The sequence below is a fragment of the Brienomyrus brachyistius genome, chromosome 16, assembly GCF_023856365.1.
Source record: "Brienomyrus brachyistius isolate T26 chromosome 16, BBRACH_0.4, whole genome shotgun sequence".
NCBI lineage: Eukaryota > Metazoa > Chordata > Actinopteri > Osteoglossiformes > Mormyridae > Brienomyrus > Brienomyrus brachyistius.
In genome coordinates, this window is record NC_064548.1 from 27,581,821 (window position 1) to 27,606,230 (window position 24,410).

The 24,410-nt window shown below is 37.6% G+C and overlaps 1 protein-coding gene across 3 annotated transcripts in view; it reads left to right on the forward strand.

The window, feature by feature from the left end:
* Positions 1-6,353: 6,353 nt before the first annotated feature.
* Positions 6,354-24,410, forward strand: part of LOC125709581 (protein diaphanous homolog 3-like) — a 185,063-nt gene continuing 167,006 nt past the window's right edge. For 2 of the 3 annotated variants that reach the window (XM_048978175.1, XM_048978177.1), the window contains exons 1-5: positions 6,354-6,470; positions 6,668-6,818; positions 16,285-16,314; positions 17,770-17,913; positions 18,895-18,999. In XM_048978175.1, coding sequence (XP_048834132.1) covers positions 6,678-6,818; positions 16,285-16,314; positions 17,770-17,913; positions 18,895-18,999 — 420 coding nt within the window. In that variant the 5' untranslated portion in view covers positions 6,354-6,470; positions 6,668-6,677. The remainder of the gene's footprint in view (positions 6,471-6,667; positions 6,819-16,284; positions 16,315-17,769; positions 17,914-18,894; positions 19,000-24,410) is intronic. The other variant, XM_048978176.1, reaches the window with a different exon arrangement.

Genomic DNA, 24,410 nt, shown 5'->3' on the forward strand with positions numbered 1-24,410 from the left:
CATTTATATCCAAAGTTACAGACAAAGTTGTAGCTGGACAATTGTTAGTGGTCATGGAAGCTCAAGAACATTTTGATAAATTCCAGAAGAGGCATAGTACCAAATCTGCTCCTTTAAGGGTTATCCTTCAGATGATTTTTATGCAGATGATTTTTATTTATCTTTCTTTCACTCCCAATCACCTTCATCTCTTGCATGACTGGTTAGATGGTGTCAAAATGTGGATGACGAACAACTTTTTGCAGTTACATTTTAATAAGATTGAGGTCCTCCTTCTCGGCCCAAAGAGTGTAACCTCTAAGATGCAGCTGAGTCTCTCTCCCTTTGCTGATTTTATTGTCATCCTCTAAATATCTGAGTGTTCTGCATGTGACAACCATTTAAATTTTGAGGAACATGAGAAATTGCTGTCCCACTCATATTTTTTCCGGCTTAGAAACATCTCCACGTTATGGCAAATTTTAATTTCATTTCATTTAGATGATTGTCATTCTCTATTCACCTGCCTCTCCCACTCGGCTCCAAAGAAAGTGCAATTGGTTTAAACTGCTGCTGCTGCTGCTAGACTATTAAGCAGAACTAGCTACAGATCACCCATTTTTCCCTTTCTAGCTTGTCTACAATGGCTCCCAGGAAAATACAGTATATATTTTAAGATTCTTTTATTTACTTTTGGGGCTCTTAACAATTAGACACTCACTTATACCTGTGGCCTTTTGAGCCCAAACTCTGTAAACAGGACACTCAGGCCTTCTGATCAAGGCTGACTTATCATCCCCAGGCTGAAGTCTAGCACCAGGGCTGACACGGCTTTCGTGGTTGCTGTCCCAATGCTGTGGAACAGCCTGCCCGTGGACAGGAGGTCAGCCAGCAGAACTTAAATCTTTTAATACATGCTCATACTATATGCAATTTGGACACAACAGTTAGCCTAGCTGCTTGTCTTTGGACTGAGGGAAGAAATCTACATGAAGCAGGAAAACCCATAAAAACAGAGTAGAGATTTGAAATGTGTGTGAGGTATGAGGCTAACAGTCTGACTGTATACGAATAGTAAATCAATGAATATCTTTGGTTCTAGAGACACCTAGTGGCTATAATCGGCAAGTTGTTAGGCAGTTACTATTATTTCTGGTTAAACAATGAACCACCTTTGTTATAGAAATATGCAAAAAAATCATCTCAAAGTGGTGTATTTGTTCAAAATATTATTCGAATGATCATTTCATTTAATAATTTCATAAGAGGGACATTTGAGGCAAAGACATTTTGTCTCACCATTTCAGTGAGACAAAAATGCGGGAAGCGAGACAGAACTTCCACAGTCCAAAAGTTGCCAAAATTGCCTTCAGGCAAAATAGCAAGCAAGCAAATAACAAGCAACATATAAGTAAAAAAGAAAAAGTAAAAAGAAATCATCTGAATAAATTAAAATTTAGCTGCTCTGCATACAAATCAATAACTTAAAATCAGCTTCAAATACCACCATTGAGTTAATTCTGCATTACTGACAAAGAGCAGTCTCAAAAGGAAGATCCTTTCAACTGTAAAGGCAAAACCATACAAATCCGATCCTGACAATGTAATACTTACAAATACGTGCATGCTCAAACACACACACACACACACACACACACACACACACACACACACACACACACGTTGTTATACCTATCTAAATGAAGACCATCCATTCATTTCTATGGGAAAATCCCTAATCCCAATCAGGACACCCTTAACCCCTACCCAGCCCTACCCTTAACCATTAACAACCAACCCAAATACAAGACTTTTAGCACTTTTACTTTTTTGATTGCATTCATAGATTTTTATAAAATTGAAGTTATCCAGATGGGGACCTGAAGAAGTGTCCCCAAAAGTAAGGAAGTTTCAGGTTTTACCACACTTTGGGGACATTTTGGTCCCCAAATGTGATCTATGTAAACCCACACATACACACACACAGACACACACACACAGACACACACACACAGACACACACACAGATGTCTGTCTTACCATATTATACTGTAGTACTGCAGCACTGGGGGTAGCCATCAGACAGTGTGGTGGCCTGCTGAATCGTTGGATAATGTAAATGCATGTGTGTTTATCATGTATTGTGTCGTTAGTGTGCCATACATTAATGTCATGTGTAGTGTTAATATTAACTTGTAATAATGGTGTGTGTAGCGTGAGTAGTTGGGATGGTCAGTACGGTGGGCAGAGTGTGTGCTGGAGTATGACTGACATTCGCCATTTCTGTGCTTTCCTACACTACGAGTCTGACTGCTTCATTCTTCTGAACACCATATCCAATACCAGTGCCACACTGGTGTCGGAATGGGGGATGGAACAGCTCCTAGAAACCCGCCAGCGAAGGAGCTGAGTGAACCTGAGGAGGCCTCTTGGGAATTGTGCTATGCCTTCCCAGAGTGACCCAATGGCACTAGCCCCCCCCCCCCCCCCCCCCAAGCCCATCGCCGCTGCGGAATGTGTTGATTTTCATTTTGCCGCCTAACTTAACGGGTGAGAGCAGCCACACTGCCTACGTGAGACGCGCGGCTCATGCCTCACGGCAGTGGTGCCTCATGCAGTACGCGCTTCTCCACAAAAATAGACAATAAAGACATCTGCTGATAGTTATACTAACATCATACCAACAAAATTACATAACTAACCTTTCACTGTAGTTTCAATGTCTTGGCATATATTTGATTTGATTTGATTTTTTCCAATTGCATGTCATTAAAGGTGAAAGTGGAGGCTACATGGGAATTATAGTCAGAGCAGAAAATCCAGTGTGGGCTAAAATCAGAGTGTTCTAACACACTCATCCACATGATTTCAGCCACTCACTAAACTCCAGCTGCTGTGTGAACTGCACTTGCACTTTACCTTAATCTACCTCACTGTATACTGAATAAAATGTCCTGAACCTGAACATTTTCAACCCAAAAAACTGTACAAGTGCTACACCTCACAGCAATACACTTACGCTGCCAAATGTCTGTTCCTGTGCAACAGTTCATGTGCCATGAATGCAGAGTAAGCTCTGATGCTGCTAATGTCCATTCTTCTGCAATATTATATTCCATGAGAAATATATTATACAGCATAAATTGGTCAGCAATGTTTACAGATATACAGGTATATATAAACAATATAAAGCTTTTTTGTATTACATCTATGTATACACTAGATGCCACTGAATTGTTATCGTTATATTGTCTTGTGTCTCATGTCTAATACCCACTGTCTGTACTTTAGACAGGTATTGTTATTGTGTGGTATTGCTATTGCGTATTGTTCCTGTTATACGTGCACTGTGATCACGGAGGAATGTTGCTTCATCTCATTATGTGCTTGTACACAGTTGTTGATGACAGTATGATGAAGTGAACCATAACCTTAAGTTAACAGAACAGTAGGTGAAGCGCAGTAGGTCTAGTGTTCAGGTGCTCTCTCTCTCTCTCGCTCTCTCTCTATCGATAGATAGATAGATAGATAGATAGATAGATAGATAGATAGGACGAAAACTTCATATGAATAATGGTCAGTCAGAAAGTCATTTAGAATTTGTTTAGTGATAAATGGGGAAATGTCGCCATCCATTGGTAGGCATACGTGTATTTTCCCCTTTTACCAATAACGTTACATAGACCTCCTGTCAGCTGCAATAATCCTGCAGCTTGTTAAAAGATATATTTGAACTTTTTACGCGTAAGCGCTAAATGAGAACCTTCGATAATAACGTACAATGATGGAAATTGTACGATGTGTTTTTAATGCATTTGACACTTTTTATTGGTTACCATTTACCATTTATTTAAGTCATTAAATTAATTTATCAATGTTTTTAAGTGATGCTAAACTTAGTTGTCATCGCAAGAGCTTCAGCATGAACAAAAACCGTAATACAATACTATACATTTATTTTTATATAGCACTTTATACAACAAAGCGCTTTACAGGATTGTGTTGTGATACATAACACATAATTAGACAAAGATACATAACGGGAAAAAGGAAGGGAAAACGAATAAAGAAGGTAATACATGCTGTTCTTTGCTTGTGATGAAAACAAAACAATAATCTATTGCTTATTAAGGATTTATATTCAGATTACAGCCATGCGGTGCTAGTGTGCCAGTCGTATAAACTGTACCACATATTCACGTATATATGTTACACCTGTGTAATGTTTTGCCGTGGAGTGCGTATGTTTCTTAGCGTAACCCTGGCCGTGAATGTAGCGTAACGTAACGTTTCTGTGCCGCTGCCAGTGAGCTGCTATCCAATAAAGGCGGAACTTCCGTTACGTAACATCTGGCGTCTTTTCTGTCTTAAAGTGGTATCGCGTATTTATTTCAATGTACCCCGAACTTTCTGCGTTTGGCCTACATACAAACAGGCCTACATACAGTGGTGGGAGGTGGGCTCTCCACCTCTGTTGGTCTTCAGCCTTTCTGTCAATTGCAGCATGTGCTGATTTAGTACACATGTGCTGGCTAATGGCTCATTACTTATAGAAAGTGGTCAGATGTGCACAGAATGAAACACCAAGCGCCTGCAAAACGGGGGTTACAAGTCACTTGTACTGTTATTCTGTTGGTCATAGGCTGAAAAGGTTTTAAACTCGTGTCTTATTTCATACTTTTCTGCATGCACATGCATGCTTTTGTATATACCACACTACCACTCCATTTTATTGCAACAAACAGTGTAGTGAAATGTGTTACCTCTCGTGGAAATTCCGGTAGTCTCCCACAAATTCACAGCAGCTCCCGGACACGCGGAAATGATGCCCAGTGTATCGTAAATCTGTGCTTCTGCTATATAGCGGTGGGAAAATCAGCCAGCAAGAAGTTTTACTGCTGCAACTTCACCCCAAATATCACCAGCACTCTCTAGCTGTTTTATATTTATTTATAAATATTTATATACATATATTCATTATATATACTACATATATTTATTAAACGATTATACTGTATTACAATGTGAAATGATATGAAAATAAATTATAATAGCTTTATAAACAAATGAGACAGACGTATCCAATGAAATTAAGTCTCCATTGAACAGTGGACTGTGTGAACCTTCCATCGCTTAGAAATGTTTTGATTTTATATATATCTTATATATACATCTTAGAGAGTTTGGTTACAGCTGATCTAGTCAAACATATATATATATATATATATATATATCCATCCATTTTCCAAACCGCTTATCCTACTGGGTCGCGGGGGGTCTGGAGCCTATCCCGGAAGCAATGGGCACGAGGCAGGGAACAACCCAGTATGGGGGGCCAGCCCATCGCAGGGCACAATCACACACCATTCACTCACACATGCACACCTACGGGCAATTTAGCAACTCCAATTAGCCTCAACATGTCTTTGGACTGTGGGGGGAAACCGGAGTACCCGGAGGAAACCCCACGACGACATGGGGAGAACATGCAAACTCTACACACATGTGACCCAGACGGAGACTCGAACCCGGGTCCCAGAGATGTGAGGCAACAGTGCCAACCACTGCACCACCATGCCGCCCCTCATGTAGTTTTATTTATTGTCTAATGTGTAAACATTAACCCTTAAATGTTACCTGTGTACCTGTGTTCTGTTTCCGAGTGTCGCGGAACTTAATGCCCCCTCCCCACCATGCTCATCTCGCTAAATACTGTATATAGTGTAGTACGAAACACAGTACAATATAGCCATAATGAAATGCGGGTCATTGTGTTCGGAAACACAGTACAGGTATTGACAACAAATAACATTCAAGCGCTATATATAGTTTATATACAATCTCCGCAGGGAACGACAGGGGATGCGAATGACATGACAAGATGGGGCGCAAATACGTCTCATTTAACGTTGTCATTATGCGATAGCTTCCGGCTTATCTGACATGGTATCTTTCCATTAATATATAATAATTTGATTACGGTACTTAAATGTGAAAATAATCTGAACCACATAACTAACTAGCTGAATAACAAACTTGGAAAAAAAACTCGTGTTGCGTGGATAATAACTGGTGTTCACTGTAACTGAATAATACAATGTCATTTATTGTGACCCCGTTTAATAGTAGTAAGTCCAACGAAAATACAGTAGTTTTATGTTTACTGTTCCTGAAAGTCTTTCAATATTTTAATAGGAATAGCCAAAATTCCCCCAAAAGGGGCGGGCGTTGAGCGCACGGCGCGGCAATTATGTTAGACGGTGGGTTTGGCTGCCGCCACCGTGATTGACACATTTTTTATCCAATCGCCTATCTGCACTGCTCTCCTCAAGCAAATAGCCTGGCCGAGCGCCGGTGACATCATTAGCAGAATTGTGGCGGTTTTTTCGACTGTCAACATCTTAGAGAGTTTGGCTCCAGCTGATCTAGTTGGAAAAATATCCGTCATTGCTTTTGCTAACTTTGAATAAATACCAGCGGAATTACATTCGGTAAACTAGAAGGCTTGTTAACGTCTTTTTTTTTAAACCTAGTTATTTAAAATAATTTAGTAAGATATCGGCTATCAAGCACGTTTTTTTAGATATTTCTTCGTGCTGCCTCCTCTTGATTCTTCGGTAGAGTTGCGACTTCAAGCAAATATTTTTTAAATAATCGTTAAATGCCAGCTTGCTTTTGTGGTCTGTAGTTGCAGATTCATGGAAAATTACCACCAACGTTATGCATCCGCCGGCAAGGGACGGGAGAAGAGCTACCGAAAGAAAGGCTTTGCCGTTGGAGTAGGAGCCTTCTCTTATGGAGGGCCGGGCCACGAAGACGGAGACCGAAAACCCAAGTTTGTAAGTGCGAACGTATGTTTTGAGTATTTTGCAAAATGACTCCACAGTAAAGTTGACCAGCACACGATCACATAGAGACTTTCAAACTTAAGTAAGTTTAGTTCATTAGTATCGCTGCTTGGGGAAAAATAATTTTATATATATATATATATATATATATATATAACACGTTCTGCCCTATAATGACCAATAGTCTTTAGTTTGTGTGTATTTAGCGGCAGTATCCTTTATTTGCGTTTTATATTATGCGTGTGTTTAGTAAGAAGACGTGGTCTCTTGTGGATAAACATTTCTGGGTTAAAAAAAATAAATCAGCGTCCTTTTTTGTTTAATTAAAGTGAACATACATGTAAAATGATTGCTACGATAAGACCTGCAAATTCTTACTGTTCATAGCTGTGTAAAATACCCATAACGAAGATTACATTGCTCTCCTCATGTGACATTCCAGAGATAGGAGTGGCTTCATCAAAACATAGTCTTGTTAATGGCAAGTGAACTGCTAACAGGATGGAATTCAGAGTACACTTTAACCAAAACTGGTGTGTACTATATCTCTGAAATGAGATGGCTTTACATGAATATATTTTATATTCATAAATATAAAGATGAATAACCTCGGACCACTCTCCGTATGGACTCACCACTGCTGACAGTGAGCACCCCACAAGCCCTGTAGCTTTGTACATGCTCTAACCCAGTTATCTGGGCATAATGATTAGGCCCTTCCCAGTCACTTGGGTCTTTCCCCCTGCCCATTTCATCTTCATTCAACACATCAATTACAAGTAACAAACGCTGCCTTACCATGTAATATATCCTAGACGTTGATACACAGTATTTCGGGATTGAAAACTCTGTTCTTGTAGGATAGAATATTTTTGTGATATAATCAACATTTGCTTCACGTGGTGGTGCTCTCTCTGGAAAATTATATGTCCTCCTCAGCATCCTTCTGAAATTAGGCCTTTAGTAAATATGTCCATGTGCAGAGAATGTCCCAGAATTAATGGTATTGCATTTATGTACTGTAAATGCTGAGTTCACCTAAATAATTACTTATTAGTTTAATATTTAAAGTTTATTAATTTAATAGATTGATTTTAATAGTATATTAAAATGTGGTTAGCATGGTGCTAAAGAACTGTGGTACTAATCTGTACATCTTGCATTTAGATTTTGCATATTTAGCAGACGCTTTTATCCTAAGCAACATACAAACGAGGTAAATGGCACATTACAAATTTAGATGCAACGATCGATCTTCCAGTGTATTTTAGTGTATTTACAGATAAGTACAAGAGAGAATTATTTTGCTTTGCAGTAGTAAGGCTGCAGTACCAGTACTATGTCTTGTTTTTGGAACAGATCTTGTTTGTTTGTACATTAGTGAATGCATCTTAAACACAGATTGGATTCCATTGTGACTCCATTCAGTCGGGTACTTGTGAATCGAATTGTAAGGTCAGGGCTGATACCAAGTCCTAAACAATATCTTCAAATAAGATTCTAATTTGTGTTTTGGTATGTATCTCTCAGTTGAAGTCCTTCTGAAACATGGCATGTTGTAGGTTTGCCCATTTTAATATTCAACTGTTCTTTTAAGTCAAGTCATTTTTTGTGCTCTTTTTTTAAGAAACTATATGTTCAACTAAAAATATTTTGGTATACAAGCCTTTGGCCTGCCTTTAATTGTTTTCACTATTTGATGGGTGCTTGTCCATTTATGGATCTGTAAGCCAGTACCAAGGACTTGAACTTGATGTGAGCGCCAGTAGGTAGCCAGTGAGGAGAAACAAGGAGGGATATGGCATGACAATATTTGAGCTCAAATATCAGATGTGCTGCTGCGTTTGGAATCATCTGCAGTGGTCAGACACTAGAAGTTGGTATATGTGCTAGCAGAGAGTTGCAATAGTCTAGTTGTGAGGTAAATAGTGCCTAGACTGAAAGCTGAGCTGCATGCACAGACAGAAAAGGCCGCATCTTCCTGATGTTATAAAGGGTAAATCTGTGCTCAGCAAATGACAGCTAATTTCCTGTTTTCTTCCAGCTGCTCTTTGTTGTCAGGGTTGCGTGGGGGACCTAAAACTGATCCAAGGCAGCATGGGGCATAAGGCCCATACAATCGTAGGGCATATAGACAACTATACTTATACACACTTCAGGTGATTCAGAGGCACCAGTTAGCCAACCACATGCCTTTGGCCTGTAGGAGGAAACCCACATGATACAAAGAGTATATGCAAACTCGATACACGCAGGGTGAAGGCAGAATGTATCCTTTGGACATCTGACTCATTGCTACCCAATGAGTCACCATATTCCTCAGTTTACTCATACTGCTAATAGTTGAGAATTGGTGAAAATCTAAAAATTTCCACTAGGTGGTGCAGTAACACTATAATTTAATTACAATGCAAATAGTATACAGTGGAATATTACAAAACAAACATTTGAAATTCAATTATCTACATATTGGGAAGTTTTGAATTCATTCATCTGAATGCATTCAAACTATACACTATTCTTTGAATGTAGAATGTCAGTTATAATTTGAACTGAAGAAAAATATATATGCCCACAAGTAGTTTTAAATTCTCAGACCTTTGAATCACAATTAGAAATTCAAAGTTCATTAATGCAAACTACTTGCCACAAATGTTAGGATATGCTTAACACACTCATTTACAGTGTTTTGGATGTTATATACATATGTTGAATGATAGAGCTAATGGTTTCTTGGTAAAAAAATTCTTAATGTGTTGCATATACAGAGGTTTATGCATTAATTCTGTGGTTTTCAGTTATTTCTACAGTTGTCTGAGTTTTCAAAAGCTATTATAAATCATAAATAACATGTTTAACTGCTTAGACGTGTTGGTATTTGTGAGGTAGGCTTCCACAGTCTGACTTATGTTTGTGATAATGTATAGTTGTCATAAGAAGTAGGGTGAATGTTATGGCATTCGACATTATTTTTAACTGAAGCTCAATGGTTGAAATTCATGAAAAAATGAGAACATCACAAGGTGTGAATTATATTTAATTTTATTTGTATATCTGTGACACGTTATTTTCCATTTTTTAATTATATGTTCTCTGAACAATTAGTGATGTGTGTGTGTGTGTGTCTGTTTGTGTGTTTAAATTGTTACATCAAATCAGGTTTAGTGCAACGAGTAAAACAAAAAGATGCTACCGCAGTTGTTTAAATGTCAGTGTAATCTTGTATTTGATAAAAATAAACGGCAATCCTGTCCAGAGCTATAATGCCTTTATTGGGCACTGGTCATTGCTTTTTTTATGGCTTCTCTTTCATATGTCAGTTCTTCTTTTAAAAAAAGAAACATTTCAGCTTTGTCAAAAGCTATTCGATTTTTGTCATCCACCATCTGACAAGCTGAGCTGAACAAACTGTTCACTATCTGTATTGTTCAGGGTGCAGACAGGTAAGATCATGCAGCTTCAGCAAGTGTAGGAATGCGGCTTTTCTTTTTGTGTACCTGTAGACCAGTGTCTGTTTGCTTCTTGGTATCTGCTTCTTGGACAGGTAGCTCTGCACCTGCAATGCTGTAATGCTCTCCATGACTTGATTCTTCTCAGAATTTTCCAGTATCTTGTCGTGCATCGCAATCATTGAGCTTTGCTTTGCATGGTACTTTCTCTGCTGCCATATCTGTTAGTGCTGGCTATTGGCATAGACATCCCAATTTGATTTGATTCTGATTCACAAGCTAACAATTTGGTTCAATGCAATTCGCTATCAATCTGATAGGAGAGCTTTTAAAGCACAAAATATTACTTGTGACTGAAAAGAAAAGCTGAAAATAAAAATGTCTAACTCATATAAAATGTTTTGCAAAAACTTTGTTAAAGAATAAACAAAAACATAAATCTCATTTGAGGAGCATACGGGGATTGTTTAGGATTGGGAATCGGCCCTGACCTTGCAGTTCTGTTCAATTTTGATTCACAAGTGCCTAAATGAATTGTCAAAAATGGAATCCAATCTACATTTAAGACAGTCACTAATGTGTGATCAAATGAAATCTGTTATATACATTAAAATTGCAAAGCAACATACTTGTTTGTTGCTATTTACATGACAAAGAAAAGATAATGAATATCATTATGTAATAAGCATGAAATTTCTTGTCCTTACACATGAATTCACCATAATATTTCATCCTCATTTTTCCATTATACCTGTACGATGTTTGAGAAAAAAGTTAACTTGCAATATTCTCATACCTCACAGCAAGTCGTGCAATAATATCTGTTTTCGCTTTACATCATTTGCTTTTATTGTATATTATTTTATTGATTTTGCTTCAGTGTAACGTTATTTCGTGTCGCTGTAAGTTGGTGTACTGAAAATAATTGCTGTGAGAATAATGCCCTGCTTGACTTGCTTACATTCACGTATTTGGAGCATTCTGTTCAGTTCAGTTGAATTTTATTTGTATAGTGCATTTCCACAACACATTGTCTCACAGAGCTTTACATTATCACTGTTCAAAGCCCCCAGTGAGAGAGCCAGAGGTGACAATGGCAAGGGAAAACTCCCTAGAAGGAAGAAACCAGACTCAAAGGGAGAGCCCATCCTCCAGGGGCTAGCAGAGGAAGTCAAATTAAAAAGATGGCAAAACCCTAATTTACACAAGTTAAATTTAAAGATTGGAGTGTCAGTGTGGAAGGCAGGGAGGTGATGGCACGCAGGTGCTGGTGCTGCTTTTGACAGCAGGATGAACATTGGTACAGCAGCGGGGAAGGCGAGAGAGACATCACAGGCAGAAGGATGGGTGGGCCAGAAGGACGTCACAGGTAGTAGAGGCATCATCGCAAGCAGCAGGGTAGGCAGAATGTGTTTTTTTTTTTTGTTCTTGTTTGTTTTTTTTTTCTGCTTAGGATGGGGGGGGGTCCTCTGGTCTGTAGGCAGCACAGGGATAGGGTAAATATAAAGTACATTAGTCAAAGTAGGGGATACTAGAGGCAATGCAAAGAGTTAGGTGAGTGCAATATGTAAGCTCCGGTAGATATGGCTATGGCAGCATAAGCAGGAGGGAGGGTCAGGTGGAAATGCGGGCATGGGGAGTCCCTGAATGTTAGCACTCTAATTCCACTAGGGAGTGTGAAGCAAGAGTGACAGCACTGACAGTCCAGTTTATCCAAAGCCAATGGCACCGATCCCCACCCAGCTCTGCACCTCACATGGTAGGCCTAACTGGGTGAGCAGTTAGCTAGAGTCCTTTTACTTTGACATCTTTGCACATCCTTGACATTCTTTCAACCAGCTTCCAGAGGTAGTCACCTGGAATGAAAGAGTTCCCATACACGTTGAGCACTTTTTGGCTGCTTTTCTTTCACTCTGTGGTCCAACTCCCAATCTCGATTGGGTTTAGGTTGAGTGATTGTGGAGGCCAGGTGATTTGATGCAGCACTTTTCACTGTCCTTCATGGTTAAATAGCCCTTACATAACCTGGAGATGTCTCATTGTGCTGTTGTAAAACAAATGATGGTCCCACTAAGTGTAAACCAGATGGGATGGCTTGCTGCCGCAGAATTCTGTGGTAGTGATGCTGGTTAAGAGTGCCTTCAGTTTTGAATAAATCGCCAAGTCTCACTAGCAAAGTACCCCTGTACGATTACACACATTCTCATTTTCTGTGTCTCAGAGGCATGGCAGTTGGAACTTAAAATGTCAAATGTGGACTCATCTGAACAAAGTGTGTATTTCTACTGGCCTAATGTTCATTCCTTGTGTTTTTTGGCCTAAGCAGTTCTCTTCTTACTGGCCTCCATCAGTAGTGGTTTCTTTGCAGCAGTTCACCTGTGAAGGCCTGCTTCACACAGTCTCATTTTTGAGGCTGGTACTTCTAATGAACTTATCCTCAGCAGCAGAGGTATGTCTTGAGGAACTTTCAGACTGAAGTTCCAGAACCTGGTCCCTGGGCTGTCTTGACCTGGAACTTTTGTAGCTCCTGGCCACTTTTGTGTATTGCTTTTACATTGCACGACCGGGACCTTTATGTTAAAAACATGAGATGCAAAAAAGTTTGTTCCATATTAGCGGCAATGCTTGTGTTCAAGTTATCACTGCAAGTACCTCCCCAGTAGTTAATATGTGAAAGAAAAATATCTAGTCTGTTGTAGGTACTAAAAAAGGGTTCTTGAACTACAATTGGGCAAGTTCTTGCGGTGTGAACACAACAAATGTCCCGGGCTCTGAAAAATGGTTCTGGTTCCATAAAAAAAAAGCTCCACCATGATAAAATCTGCAGTTTTGAACAGTGGATATCAATATTTTGTATACCATAATTAATCTCTGGGTAATATGACTGTGTGTGAAATTGTATGCCGCTCCAGCCTAATCATGGTAGTTTAAATTTCTGTGATAAATATTGTGATATTTATAAAACAAGATGATTGAATATTTCGCCAAAGTAAACTTTATCCAAATAACTTACCAATAGTCTATTGAATAAGTTGGTGGTTATTCCATGAGTTCTGCTGACAGACAAAGCAATGCCGACAAATCACTTGCCTGAAATCCAAAATATTTCCAATAGTTCTTGTTTGCTTTTTATTCCTCCTCACACATTTTTGTTAAATTTGTCACGAATGTACCAACCTGTATATGAGTGAATTGGACTCATACAGCAAGGGTGATGATTGGTTCAGAAAGTGTATGCAAGAGCTTGTGCAAAAGCAGCAGCAGCAAACTCAAGACAATTTTTAAAACACGTTTTATCTGTGTTACATTGTTTATTTTGTACTGGTGATTTTTGCGTACTTTTTGACTCAATGGTTAGTTTGGGTATACAGTGATAATTTTATGATTGATTTATTATTTAATTTGGCAACAGATTGTACAATTTGCGTGTAAAATATTTGTTAATTTTTGTGTAACTTTTTACTGAAAACTTGTAAGCCATGTTGGCTATGAATTTACTCTTATAGTGCAGTGACGTGTTTAGTTTGAGCAACATTGTATACAGTGTTATATATTACCAGTCAGCAGTTTTTGCACACAACAAATTTTTACCACTTTCCTTTTTATTTCATAAACTGCAGATTTTTTTATTCTTGTTAAGCATTGGAAATGGGAGTGAACAACTGCAAATGAAAATATAAGTCAAATAAAACAAGTTTCCTTTATAACATGGAAAAACTAACAGTGCATGTCTGACACCTTATTAATTGGTTATTTGGTGATGGTATAGTCAAATTTAGGATAGCCATTAACTTGAAACGCAATAGTTAACTGTTTCATCCCATGAAAGAGTGGTATTTAATGTCACTTGTAGAAAGAATACCTTGAAATTTCTCAATCAAAGATATGACTTTTTCTTCTTAATAAAGGTACTTAAATGGTGAACAAACTTTTAATTTGTTAGCAAAGAATACTGAGTGTATTTTTGTAAATGTTAATTGAGTAGCATGCAGATGTAGAAAATCTTGCTCTGTGCAGAAACTTTTGACTGGATTTAACTGCTGCACCGCTAAAAAAGTACCGTGAAAGATCAGAAACAGAAGATATAGATGATGCTGGAGTTGAGAATGAGAAACGCATGCGCGGGGACACACACACACACACACACTCGCTCGCATCCCCTCCCCTCCTCTCAATAGCCACTGAACGCGTTCGTGCTGGTTAAGTTGAGTTGCCCGAATATGGCATGTGCTGCAGTTGAAGGCACTTTGCAAGCTGCTTTAGTTAAATTAAAAAAAAAAAAAAAAAAAAAAAAAAGCACAAAAGTGCCATTTGGAAGTATTTTGGAAGTATGGAAAGACTAAGGATGTTGATAAGCCTCTATGCAAACAGTGTTACGAAGTTGTGGCGACGAAGTCAAGTAGCCCGTCAAACTTGGCGAAGCATCGTAAAAACCGACATTCTGGTCTTTATGGGAGATTTCCCATAAGGTCAGTAAAGCTCACTTTTCAGCAACACTGAACTATTACACGCATGAAAAATGATAACTTGGCCGGTGCACACCTTAACATTAGCCATTTATCTATAAGCAGTTAGCCAACAAACACGTTAGCCATCTGTTATCATTAAGGTACTGGATAGGTGCAATGGCTATTAATAAAATAATATAGTTAATGTGGGAACAATACATAAACGTAGAACAAACGTGTCCTATACAATCCTGTAAAATGTGGTAAACGCCCAGTCAAACTTAAAAAAGAAAAAAAAAACCATTGCATACCGCGAAACCGATATAACCGCGATATACATTTTTGTTCATGCCGCCCCGCTCTAACATACATTTTCCATAGTTTTTAAAATTCATTTCTAGGTAGACTCTAATTGTACAAATTCTTTGTCTGAACTGTCAGTTTTGCCTCAGGGTTAGTTAATCGATTTTATGTTATTTATTTCTGTAATAAAAGTATTTAATCAAATCCAGACATACTGAAATGAGAAGAAATTTGCAAAAATATGGATCATACAAATTGGTTTTGTTGTGGGTTACAATAAAGTTACGATTAAAAATCAGTTTATATATTTTGAGTGTTACTGATTTTTGGCTGCCTATTTGGGTAAAATGGTTTAAAAAAATCAAATCAGATTAACAAGTGACATTTTTAATATTCCTGAAAAGTTAAGGTAATGTCAGTTGCTCTACCCAAAAAATCAAAACTGTATTTCACTGAAAAATTCTCAAGTTCGTGAGATTGACCCATATTTTAATATTTGTTTAATCACTCACCCTTAATTTATGATGTGCAGATTATTAATTTCCAACAGAAATATTACTTGCCATCAAGTATAAGATGAATTTCATTTCTTTTAAAAAGCCTAGAACAACAGATAATAATAAAATAGGGCATTGTGTTATAAGTAGGGATGTTTTTAGTCGCACACCTTGGTGAGTAATGGTGTACAGTATACTACATGTACACACCATCGTGTGCACTACACAGGGGCATGAAAATCCTGCCTGTGTAATTGATCTAAAACCTTAAATCTGTTTGGAAAATGGCTCTAAAAAGAGAAGTCTGACAACCACTAAAAGTGGACTTCATGACATGAAAGATCTTAAGATTTTAAAATGTAAGCCTCTAGTAAACAAAGCAAGTATTGCAAATAACGATAATTTTATCCTGTGTATGCCTCTATGTAGTAATTTTTTAAAACAAAATAAAACAGGTAACAGCTTCCCTATGAGATGCTAACTGAATGTTTTGATTTTAACTCTGAATTTGGAGATCCTGTGCAAAATTAACGTGATGAAAGAAATAACGTGTTATGATTTGAAAATTAATGTAGCATGTTAACGCAATGAATTTCGCAGTCCTACATGTTACAAAAATGAGTAATTATAATAGTACTATTATAATGATTTTTTTCTTGTTGCTGTGTACCTGTTGGAGAGAACTGCATAATCCTGATTAATGTAAGTTTAGTTTTTTTGGAATCTTACCCCCCCACACCCTCTGTCTGATTTTTAACAGTTGAACATTAGAACACTTACGGATGATGTGGTAAGAACTGTTTTCCATTGTTCCAGCCATTGTTGTCCTACTAACTGCATGCTGGCATTAGTCTGCTTTTGTATTACTTCGGCATTGAGGTAATTGTGTAATCTATATGAGTGAACTGATGAATCAGGTAAATTGGATGCCTGTTTGTCATTAAAAGCAGTCGGCCAGTAGACAATGTAGTCTTAAAATGTAGATTTACAATTTTTCTACCAACTTGAAATATTTTCATTGTCCTTTCTCTTGCTTGATTGTATGAAATCTCATTCAAAAAAGACCTAAGAGTTACGTGTGTTTACATGTGACGTGCATGTTTTTGGTGTTTCTCCAGCCAAAGCGCATGTCTAGCCTAAGTGCACTTTAACTCCACATTTAATTCAATGAGAGAATACACAAAGGTCAAAAAAGGTGCATGGGAGAATAAACCCCAGTGTCGATTTGTCCTACCTTGCTGCGTTTCGAGAGATATATCTATCGATCGGTGCTACCTTACCAAAAATGTTGTAATTTTTATGGGCTGAAACTGAAAGCGGATAATCCAAAAAACTAATGGAAATATTTATATGAAATGAAGGTACCTGAAACAAATGTTAAGTGCCTGATGGGAGATCTCCCAGTCTTGTGGCATCTTACAATAAAAGGACCCAACCACCCAAAATCATAATTCCAAATGTCATTATATAGCCTTTTTATATGATATATTTTATATATTTATTTCTTTTTTCATATGTATCGGTGTTTTCCTTAGGTTTACAGCCTTGCGGGGGCAGACGGACACAGACAAGATTCATTGTGTTCATGTGTTTTCCTTTAACGACAGCAGTCAATATAACAACTGAACTAAAGATCAGAACATTTTTATGACAATTAACCATGAAAGTGCAGCTTTTGTCAGTGCAGTGTATCTTTCTGGGCTTTAAAAAACGCAGATATTTTTGTCTGCTTTTAGGTAGTTGACGCGACATATTGTCCATCGGGTGCTCTATCCGCTGGTGGCAGTGTGCTCACCCGTGTGTGCGCAGTTGTCTATGCGTGCGCATCGGGGCAGAACTCCGCCATGCGTGATACAGAGAGCAGAGGACAATTGTAAACGTGTGATCACGTAGAGACAAAAATGACAAGCTGTTGTTTAAATACGTAAGATAAATAACATAAGGCTATTTAACTTGTTTAATAAAAGGACAATGTATAGACCTGTTCACATTAATTGCATAAATACAAATGCAGATTGAATGAAAAGAAAGTAATAAAAAAAAAAAATCAATCGTTATTGTGATGTGCATTTTTGGATATATACTGATTATATTCCTAGGTATAAATTAATTTATGAAAAACATGTATACATGATGGACATTTATCATTCTTATTAAAATAATTTTGAAATTTTTAAATAAAAAAAAATAATGATGCTGCTTTAAATAATGCTGCTTTCTCTTTACTGGTTTGTTTGTTTCCCAGTTGGACAGATTTGCCAGCATTCGTAAGCCTGGAACTAAAAAGGAACGACCGTACCTTTCTCAAGTCACACCTTCCCTGCTTGAAGACTTTTCCTGTCAAATCACGTCAGAGAATGAGATCCTGGTCTTATTTGAGAAGATGATGGTATGAGGAGTTGGTTCTCATTCAGATTAGTTTAAATGTTATGAGAGATTTTAGGTGTATTTTTGCTAAATGTACAATTGTGCATTAAATCATTTAAAAACTGCATTTTGTATTTGCTAGGTTATTTCCCCCAGTAACATTTGTTTGATGATCTGAAACATGTAAATGTGACAAATATGCATAAAGATACGAAATCAGGCAAATGCTTTTTTCATAGCACTGTATATAGACGATTCCAGACTGAAAGATTGCTTTATATTTGACACAAATGTCTTTGCTAGTTTTCTCTGCCTGTAAATTTTGAATATATGCATGTTGAGCAAGTAAAGTACATTTCATTTGGAAACGTATGCCACTTAAGAAATAAAAACAACTAATGGATTTTTAAAATGCAGCTTAATCTGTGGCATTTAGAAGACTCATCCACACAAAGGTAATTGAAGAGGCTAGATGTTGTACTGTATATATATCTCTGTATGCTGGCAACACTGACTTGAAAATTATTCATGACTGTACCAGTTAGATGCTGGAGTATCTCAGGTAAGATTTGTTTGTTTTGCAGGCTGTACTATGTTTTAGACATTTCCTGTCTTGGCCTACATTTTACTTTATAAGTAGCCATCTGGTTTGCACAGTGTATACCAGAAATGTTGCAAACTGGAATGCATGCATGTGATTATCTTTCTATTCCTGATTTTCATTTGGCTTAGGTAATGTTCTTATGGACCTTTTCCACTGCCACCAAGAACCAAGCTGTACCACGAACTGACAGTTTTCCATTGCAAATTATCCGAGCTGTAGCCAAGTTGTACTCGCTCTGGCATGGTCTTGCTTACTAGCAGGGCTGAAAGGATTAGTAATGCAAATTCACGCCAGCAAGTGCTAATTCCGCTAGCATTTGATGCTAAACATGAGAGGATAATTCTCAAAAACACATCTTAAATAATTTCACTTCTCTGTGTTTTTCCCTGTGGTCTTCAGGAAGACATGAACTTAAACGAGGATAAAAAAACACCTTTAAGAGAAAAGGACCTCAATTTGAAAAGAGAAATGGTCATTCAGTACATTAACACAGCATCTAACCCGGTAAGTAAAGATATCAGTAAGTAATTATTAAAGCATTTCTCACTCTTCTCCATCAGTGCCTCACCTGATGTAGTTTCTTTAAAGTACAAGATGCTTTGCTCTCCAGCTTTTATCATACATTTTTTGATTGTACAAATGCTGTACATTACTGTCTTAATTTGATAATTGTTTCACCCATCCACTTCTTGTTTTTAAACTTCAATTGGTTAGCTTTGAAAATACTTAATAAATTCTGATAAACTTATTTTGTGTTGTACTGGCGAGATATCCATTGGAAAAATCTTACATTGGGCTTATGAAAAATAGTGAATTGTAATATTTTTTTGCTTTGAATTGAGATTACGATTCCCTGTAATGATTTTTTTCTTAAATGTTTATTGCACTCATTAAACTGCAAAAGGAAACACAAAACATGATTGTGCCAAGCATAGGATTAATACAGGACTGAAATATGAACTTCTGACAACACAAGGGAAATGCTCAATTGGCCATTCAATTAGGGTAACCAAAATGTACCAGTGGGGTATTTTTCTGGTACTTCAATACTTTGAGGTGGTACTTCAAACGCTGTTTTTGTCGGTTGGTTATGCAAATAGCCTGTCTCTGAAACGCAATACAGAAACTCAGAAACCGACAATAAACAAGGTTAATAATAAAAATAATAATAATAATAATAATAAAAATGGAGGCGGCATGGTGGTGCAATGGTTAGCACCGTTGCCTCACACCTCTGGGGCCCTAGTTCGAGTCTCCGCTTGGGTTCGTCTCCCCACACTCCTGTGTGTGCAGTTTGCATGTTCTCCCCATGTCTTCGTGGGGTTTCCTCTGGGTACTCCGGTTTCCCCCCGCAGTCCAAAAACATGCTGAGGCTAACTGGAGTTGCTAAATTGCCCGTAGGTGTGCATGTGAGAGTGAATATAAAGCACATTTCCATCAAATGTAGAAATTTGCAAAATAATAGTTGTATCATTTAAAGTTATTGGCAGTCCCTGCATTAAGAGCGTTGTCCTTATGGACAACTTGTACTTGCGAATGGACTACAAGAAAGCCTATGATGTAAAATCTATTAATAATTGTTTAAATACAATGGTTCGCAAAATGAACACATGCAATACTTTGTAACACTTGGCGACAAATTTGACTTAAATCTGTTCCCCAAGTCTGACTTTTTTTCGTAATATCGAACAATGCTATTTGACACAAAAATAGGATTTGTAGGAGAATAGAGCTGGGCTATTTGGTGAAAAGTGTTATCAGAATATAAATATTCATAACTATTGATGTATTATCATGATAAATGTCAGATCATTATTTCTTTCCAGTTTAAAGGCTGATTTTTACTTCTGAGTTAAAATTTAAGAAACCAGATGGTTAATCAGTCATAAACTTTTTTTTTGTGTGTCAGAATGTCACAAGCACTTGCCAAACGGCAGCGATGGCTGAGTTGGAACCATTTGCTCCATTTTCTGACTCTACTAGATTGAGCTCTCTGTTCAAAAAAAGACTCAAAGCATGTTGAAGGAAATTGAAAGCGCCACGTGTCCCAGACAACATTTAGCATGAACAGGATATTTTAGTCATTGCTGGAAAAAACGCTGCTGCTGGCTTCTTAATTCTCTGTGGATTATTACTTGAAATTTCTCATGGACTGAATTTTACTGTGTACTTTCCTTTTGGATTTTGCTGGATTATTATTGAATGGGTTGGTTTGTACTTTCCTGCTCTCCCGGTGAGTTACCCAGTTTTTTTTTATGGTATTCTCTGTTGTCTGCCTACCTTCTCTATTGCGTCCTGTTATTTGTTCAATAAATCCCCCTTTTTTATAGCTGTATTTGTGCGTGTTCTCCACTGCCGGTACTGACAAGTAATCACAGAGGAAGTGACATCATTTTGTGATGCCAAGCATGTTGCCGGTGACATGGCTTTTCTTAAATCCTGTCGAACTGCCACACACCATTTGGCATATCGCTATCGAGGAAAATTATATTGTAATAATTATCTGTATCGTTTTATCACCCATCCCGATAGGAGACTAATGATTATTTAACAAAACAATTTGTATTGTTCGCAGTGAGTGCTGAGTAGAGAAATTACTGCTGAATGTCGACTTTAGTGCAAAAATGAGAGTCTGAGTAGTCTAGTACACACCCCAAATCTTCTTGTTCTAGTACCAGGTCTTGCTGCCATTGTTAGGCTCTTTACATAAAATGGTATTTTGAAAATGAATAATTAGTATTGCCTAATAATGTTGATTTGGGTAAGAAAAAAATGAAAACCGTATTTAAAACTACATCTTATAGCGAAGCAGATAATTTGGACGTTGTGGATGTATTCTCTTCAGGGCTATTGGATTTTTGAAGACAGTAGGTGGCAGTGGTATCTTGAAGCTGAAGAGCAGTGTGTGAAGCAGGATTCCCATAGGGTTTGATTAACTCGCTTTAGAATATGATTTCTCAGAATTTTACTGCTTTATGGATTGATTTATATGAAAAGGTCAGTGTCTCAGTGCTGTAAACACAAATGGCACATGAACATGTCTTTTGATGTCATATATCTTCATTAATCTCTGGCTGTCTGAATGAAAGATGACTAGAGAACTTGACCTTTTTGGTAAAGTTTTCTGCTTCTCCAGTCATTAACATTTCACTTTACTTCGACAATTTTTGTGTTATTGCTTCCCTAATATAATAACTGGATATTATCTTAATTTTTGCACTAAGAAACATGTATCGTTGTGTTTTTAAATGCTAGCTCTGATCAAGAAAACTAACTTCAATGAAAAAGGCAAAAACTGAGCAAAAGACATTTCACTAACATTTGTATGAATTTATTGGCTATGGAATTTATGCAAATAGTTACTATTGTCACTGCATGTGCAGTTTTCTATGAATTAGTGAGGCAGTGAGTACCCAGTGCCTCTGGCATTTTGGCTTTGTTCTATTACCAGCATCTCTCTGCTACGTTTTATTTGTTTTTTCTATAACTGCTAATTAAGGGAAGAAGGTCTGACCTTTCTAATTGTTTTCCTTCTATAGAACATTTTCTGTGCCTTATGTCATATTTCATATATTTCATAAAATACGATTCCTTTTGATAAAAAGCTAGTCATAACTGCTCAGCTAACTGGGTTAGCCTTATCTGCTAATGAGTATTCTGCCATCATCCTACAACAAAGCGGTGGTATGCCATAAGCTATGTAGTTGGTTGTGTTAAAGTAATAAAAACAGCCAAACAGATTACATTTATTTAGCTATAGCTAACACTATGTGGTGGCTAAAGAAAGTTTGCTTTTACTGATATACATTTACTAGTCTAAGCCCTCTTACCCTAAATTACCTCACTTAGCTTTGAAAAGGGTAAGCTAAAGTTAGCTTAATGGTTGTCTTGGAGAGTTTAAGATTTTGAGGACCACAACAGAAATCCATATTTCATTAGCGGGACAACGTCACATCATTTAGTATTGTATGGAAAATGAAAGATTGGTCAACTGGCTAGATGTAATAAGAATCATAAACATGTCACAAGTAAAGTAAAATATAAGTAAAATGCTGTGTCCCGTTTTGATTGATCGATTCCCCCTAATAAATAACAAATTAACTAACAAAGCAACGTGTTTATGTTCTGTTGTTTTGGCGTTACTAGTTTCATATGGAGTTGTGTGTGAAGTTTAACCTACAAGAATAAAGGTCTCCGTTTCTGTTGTGCGGTGTGACACCTTTTGTGACCAGGAGGTACGTAATATAAGCGAGACCCAAGGACTTGTAAAACGGGACCAGGTCCCAGGACCTCCGTGTGAAAGCACCTTACATAGCGTAATGCATCGATTTCACTTAGGTCTCTAGGCATCTGCATCTGCTCATATGGACAGAGAGAGTTTAACAGAGTTTTACTATTATGGTTGAAATAGAGCTGCCAACCGTCCTGTATTTTACCGGATCGTGCTGCATTGAAACAACGAAATGCTGTGTCCTGTCTTGAACCAGTATGGAACGTGATTTGTCCCGTATCTGCGGTTTGACTCCTCCCCCCAACAAACTTTATATCTTGTCATGAGGGAAGTCCCATATTTCTTCAGACCGAAAGTGACAACCAAAGCATGGAATGACCTGCAAACACTAAAAGTCTTGCATTGCAAGGAATTATTGGCCAGCAGCACTTCTGTCGAATGGTATTGTGAGGCAGGGTGATTCACTGAACTAGACTCAAGATTCAAGAAGTTTTACTTGCCACAGTTATACATGTACATCATGCATTGAAATGTAACCCTGAATCACTCTTGAAACTGCTTTGGTTTAAATAAAAAAAGATGACTAAACACAGCGATATGGTACATAAGTTTTATTACTGTTCCTTTTGGATCGTATTAAGTCAATGGAGGTGTTATACTTGGTACCCATAAACGGACACATGCAGGCCAAGCCGTATGTACACAAGTAAATATTTACTGAAATAACTTTATTGTGGCATTGTGCTTTTCCATTTGCACATCTGTTCTGCAATCTAATTCGATCCCTCATTTCAATTAAATCCTGGATACATTTTCATTTGATCCCACTTTCTTTGTTATTTTTTATTTTTAGAATATCCGTATATATTCTGTCAGTATGTCATGAGAAGGACTCCATACTAAATTAGGTTTGATTGCAAAGAATTTGTTCAGTAAAATGCGCAACAGATCACACAAATGTCAAAGCCTTAATGGAAATCATTTGCCACTACTTAGTCGGTCATTTTTCCTGTGTGTGGTATATCATCGTACTGTTACTGTACCAAGCTATGTGTATGCGTGTACCACATATTAAACACACATGATTTGACCGTTCATTGACAGCACGGGCAGCTTGACTGCAGTTTCCCGCATTTTCCCACTCTTAAAAAGACGTACCTTGGTCCAAAGCTATTCCTTTTTTGTGGTTTTTACCATTTTCCTAAAGTAACCTGTCACTTCTGAGAGTCATGCCATTTGTCAGATGAAAAACCAAAATAGAAAGTGTCGCCCGTTATGCATTTTTTTTCTATTTTGGATTTGAGCACATAACGGATAATGACTTGGTTTTTCATTTCCAGTTTTGTGCTCAAATGAAGCACGGAAAAACCGCATAATAAGCGATAGCATTTCACCTCCCTCTCAAAGCTCTTGGAAAAGTCCCCCTGCAGTCATAGTCCCTGGCAACCTGGACTAATAAAATTAACAGGCTGCTGCATTTCCGTTGTGGTCCCCTTCCGTTGTGGCCTTTGCATTTGTGTTACGGCTTTTGCATTGCATTGACCTGTCTGGGTCACCGTGGGATTAGGTACTTAGAGGTAAATTGTAAGCAACAACCCCCCCCTCTCCCCAAAAAAAAAGAAAAAAGTCTGCACATTTCAGTATTGGGGATGAGTGTATAATCTCAGTTTTTCCTTTCTGAGAT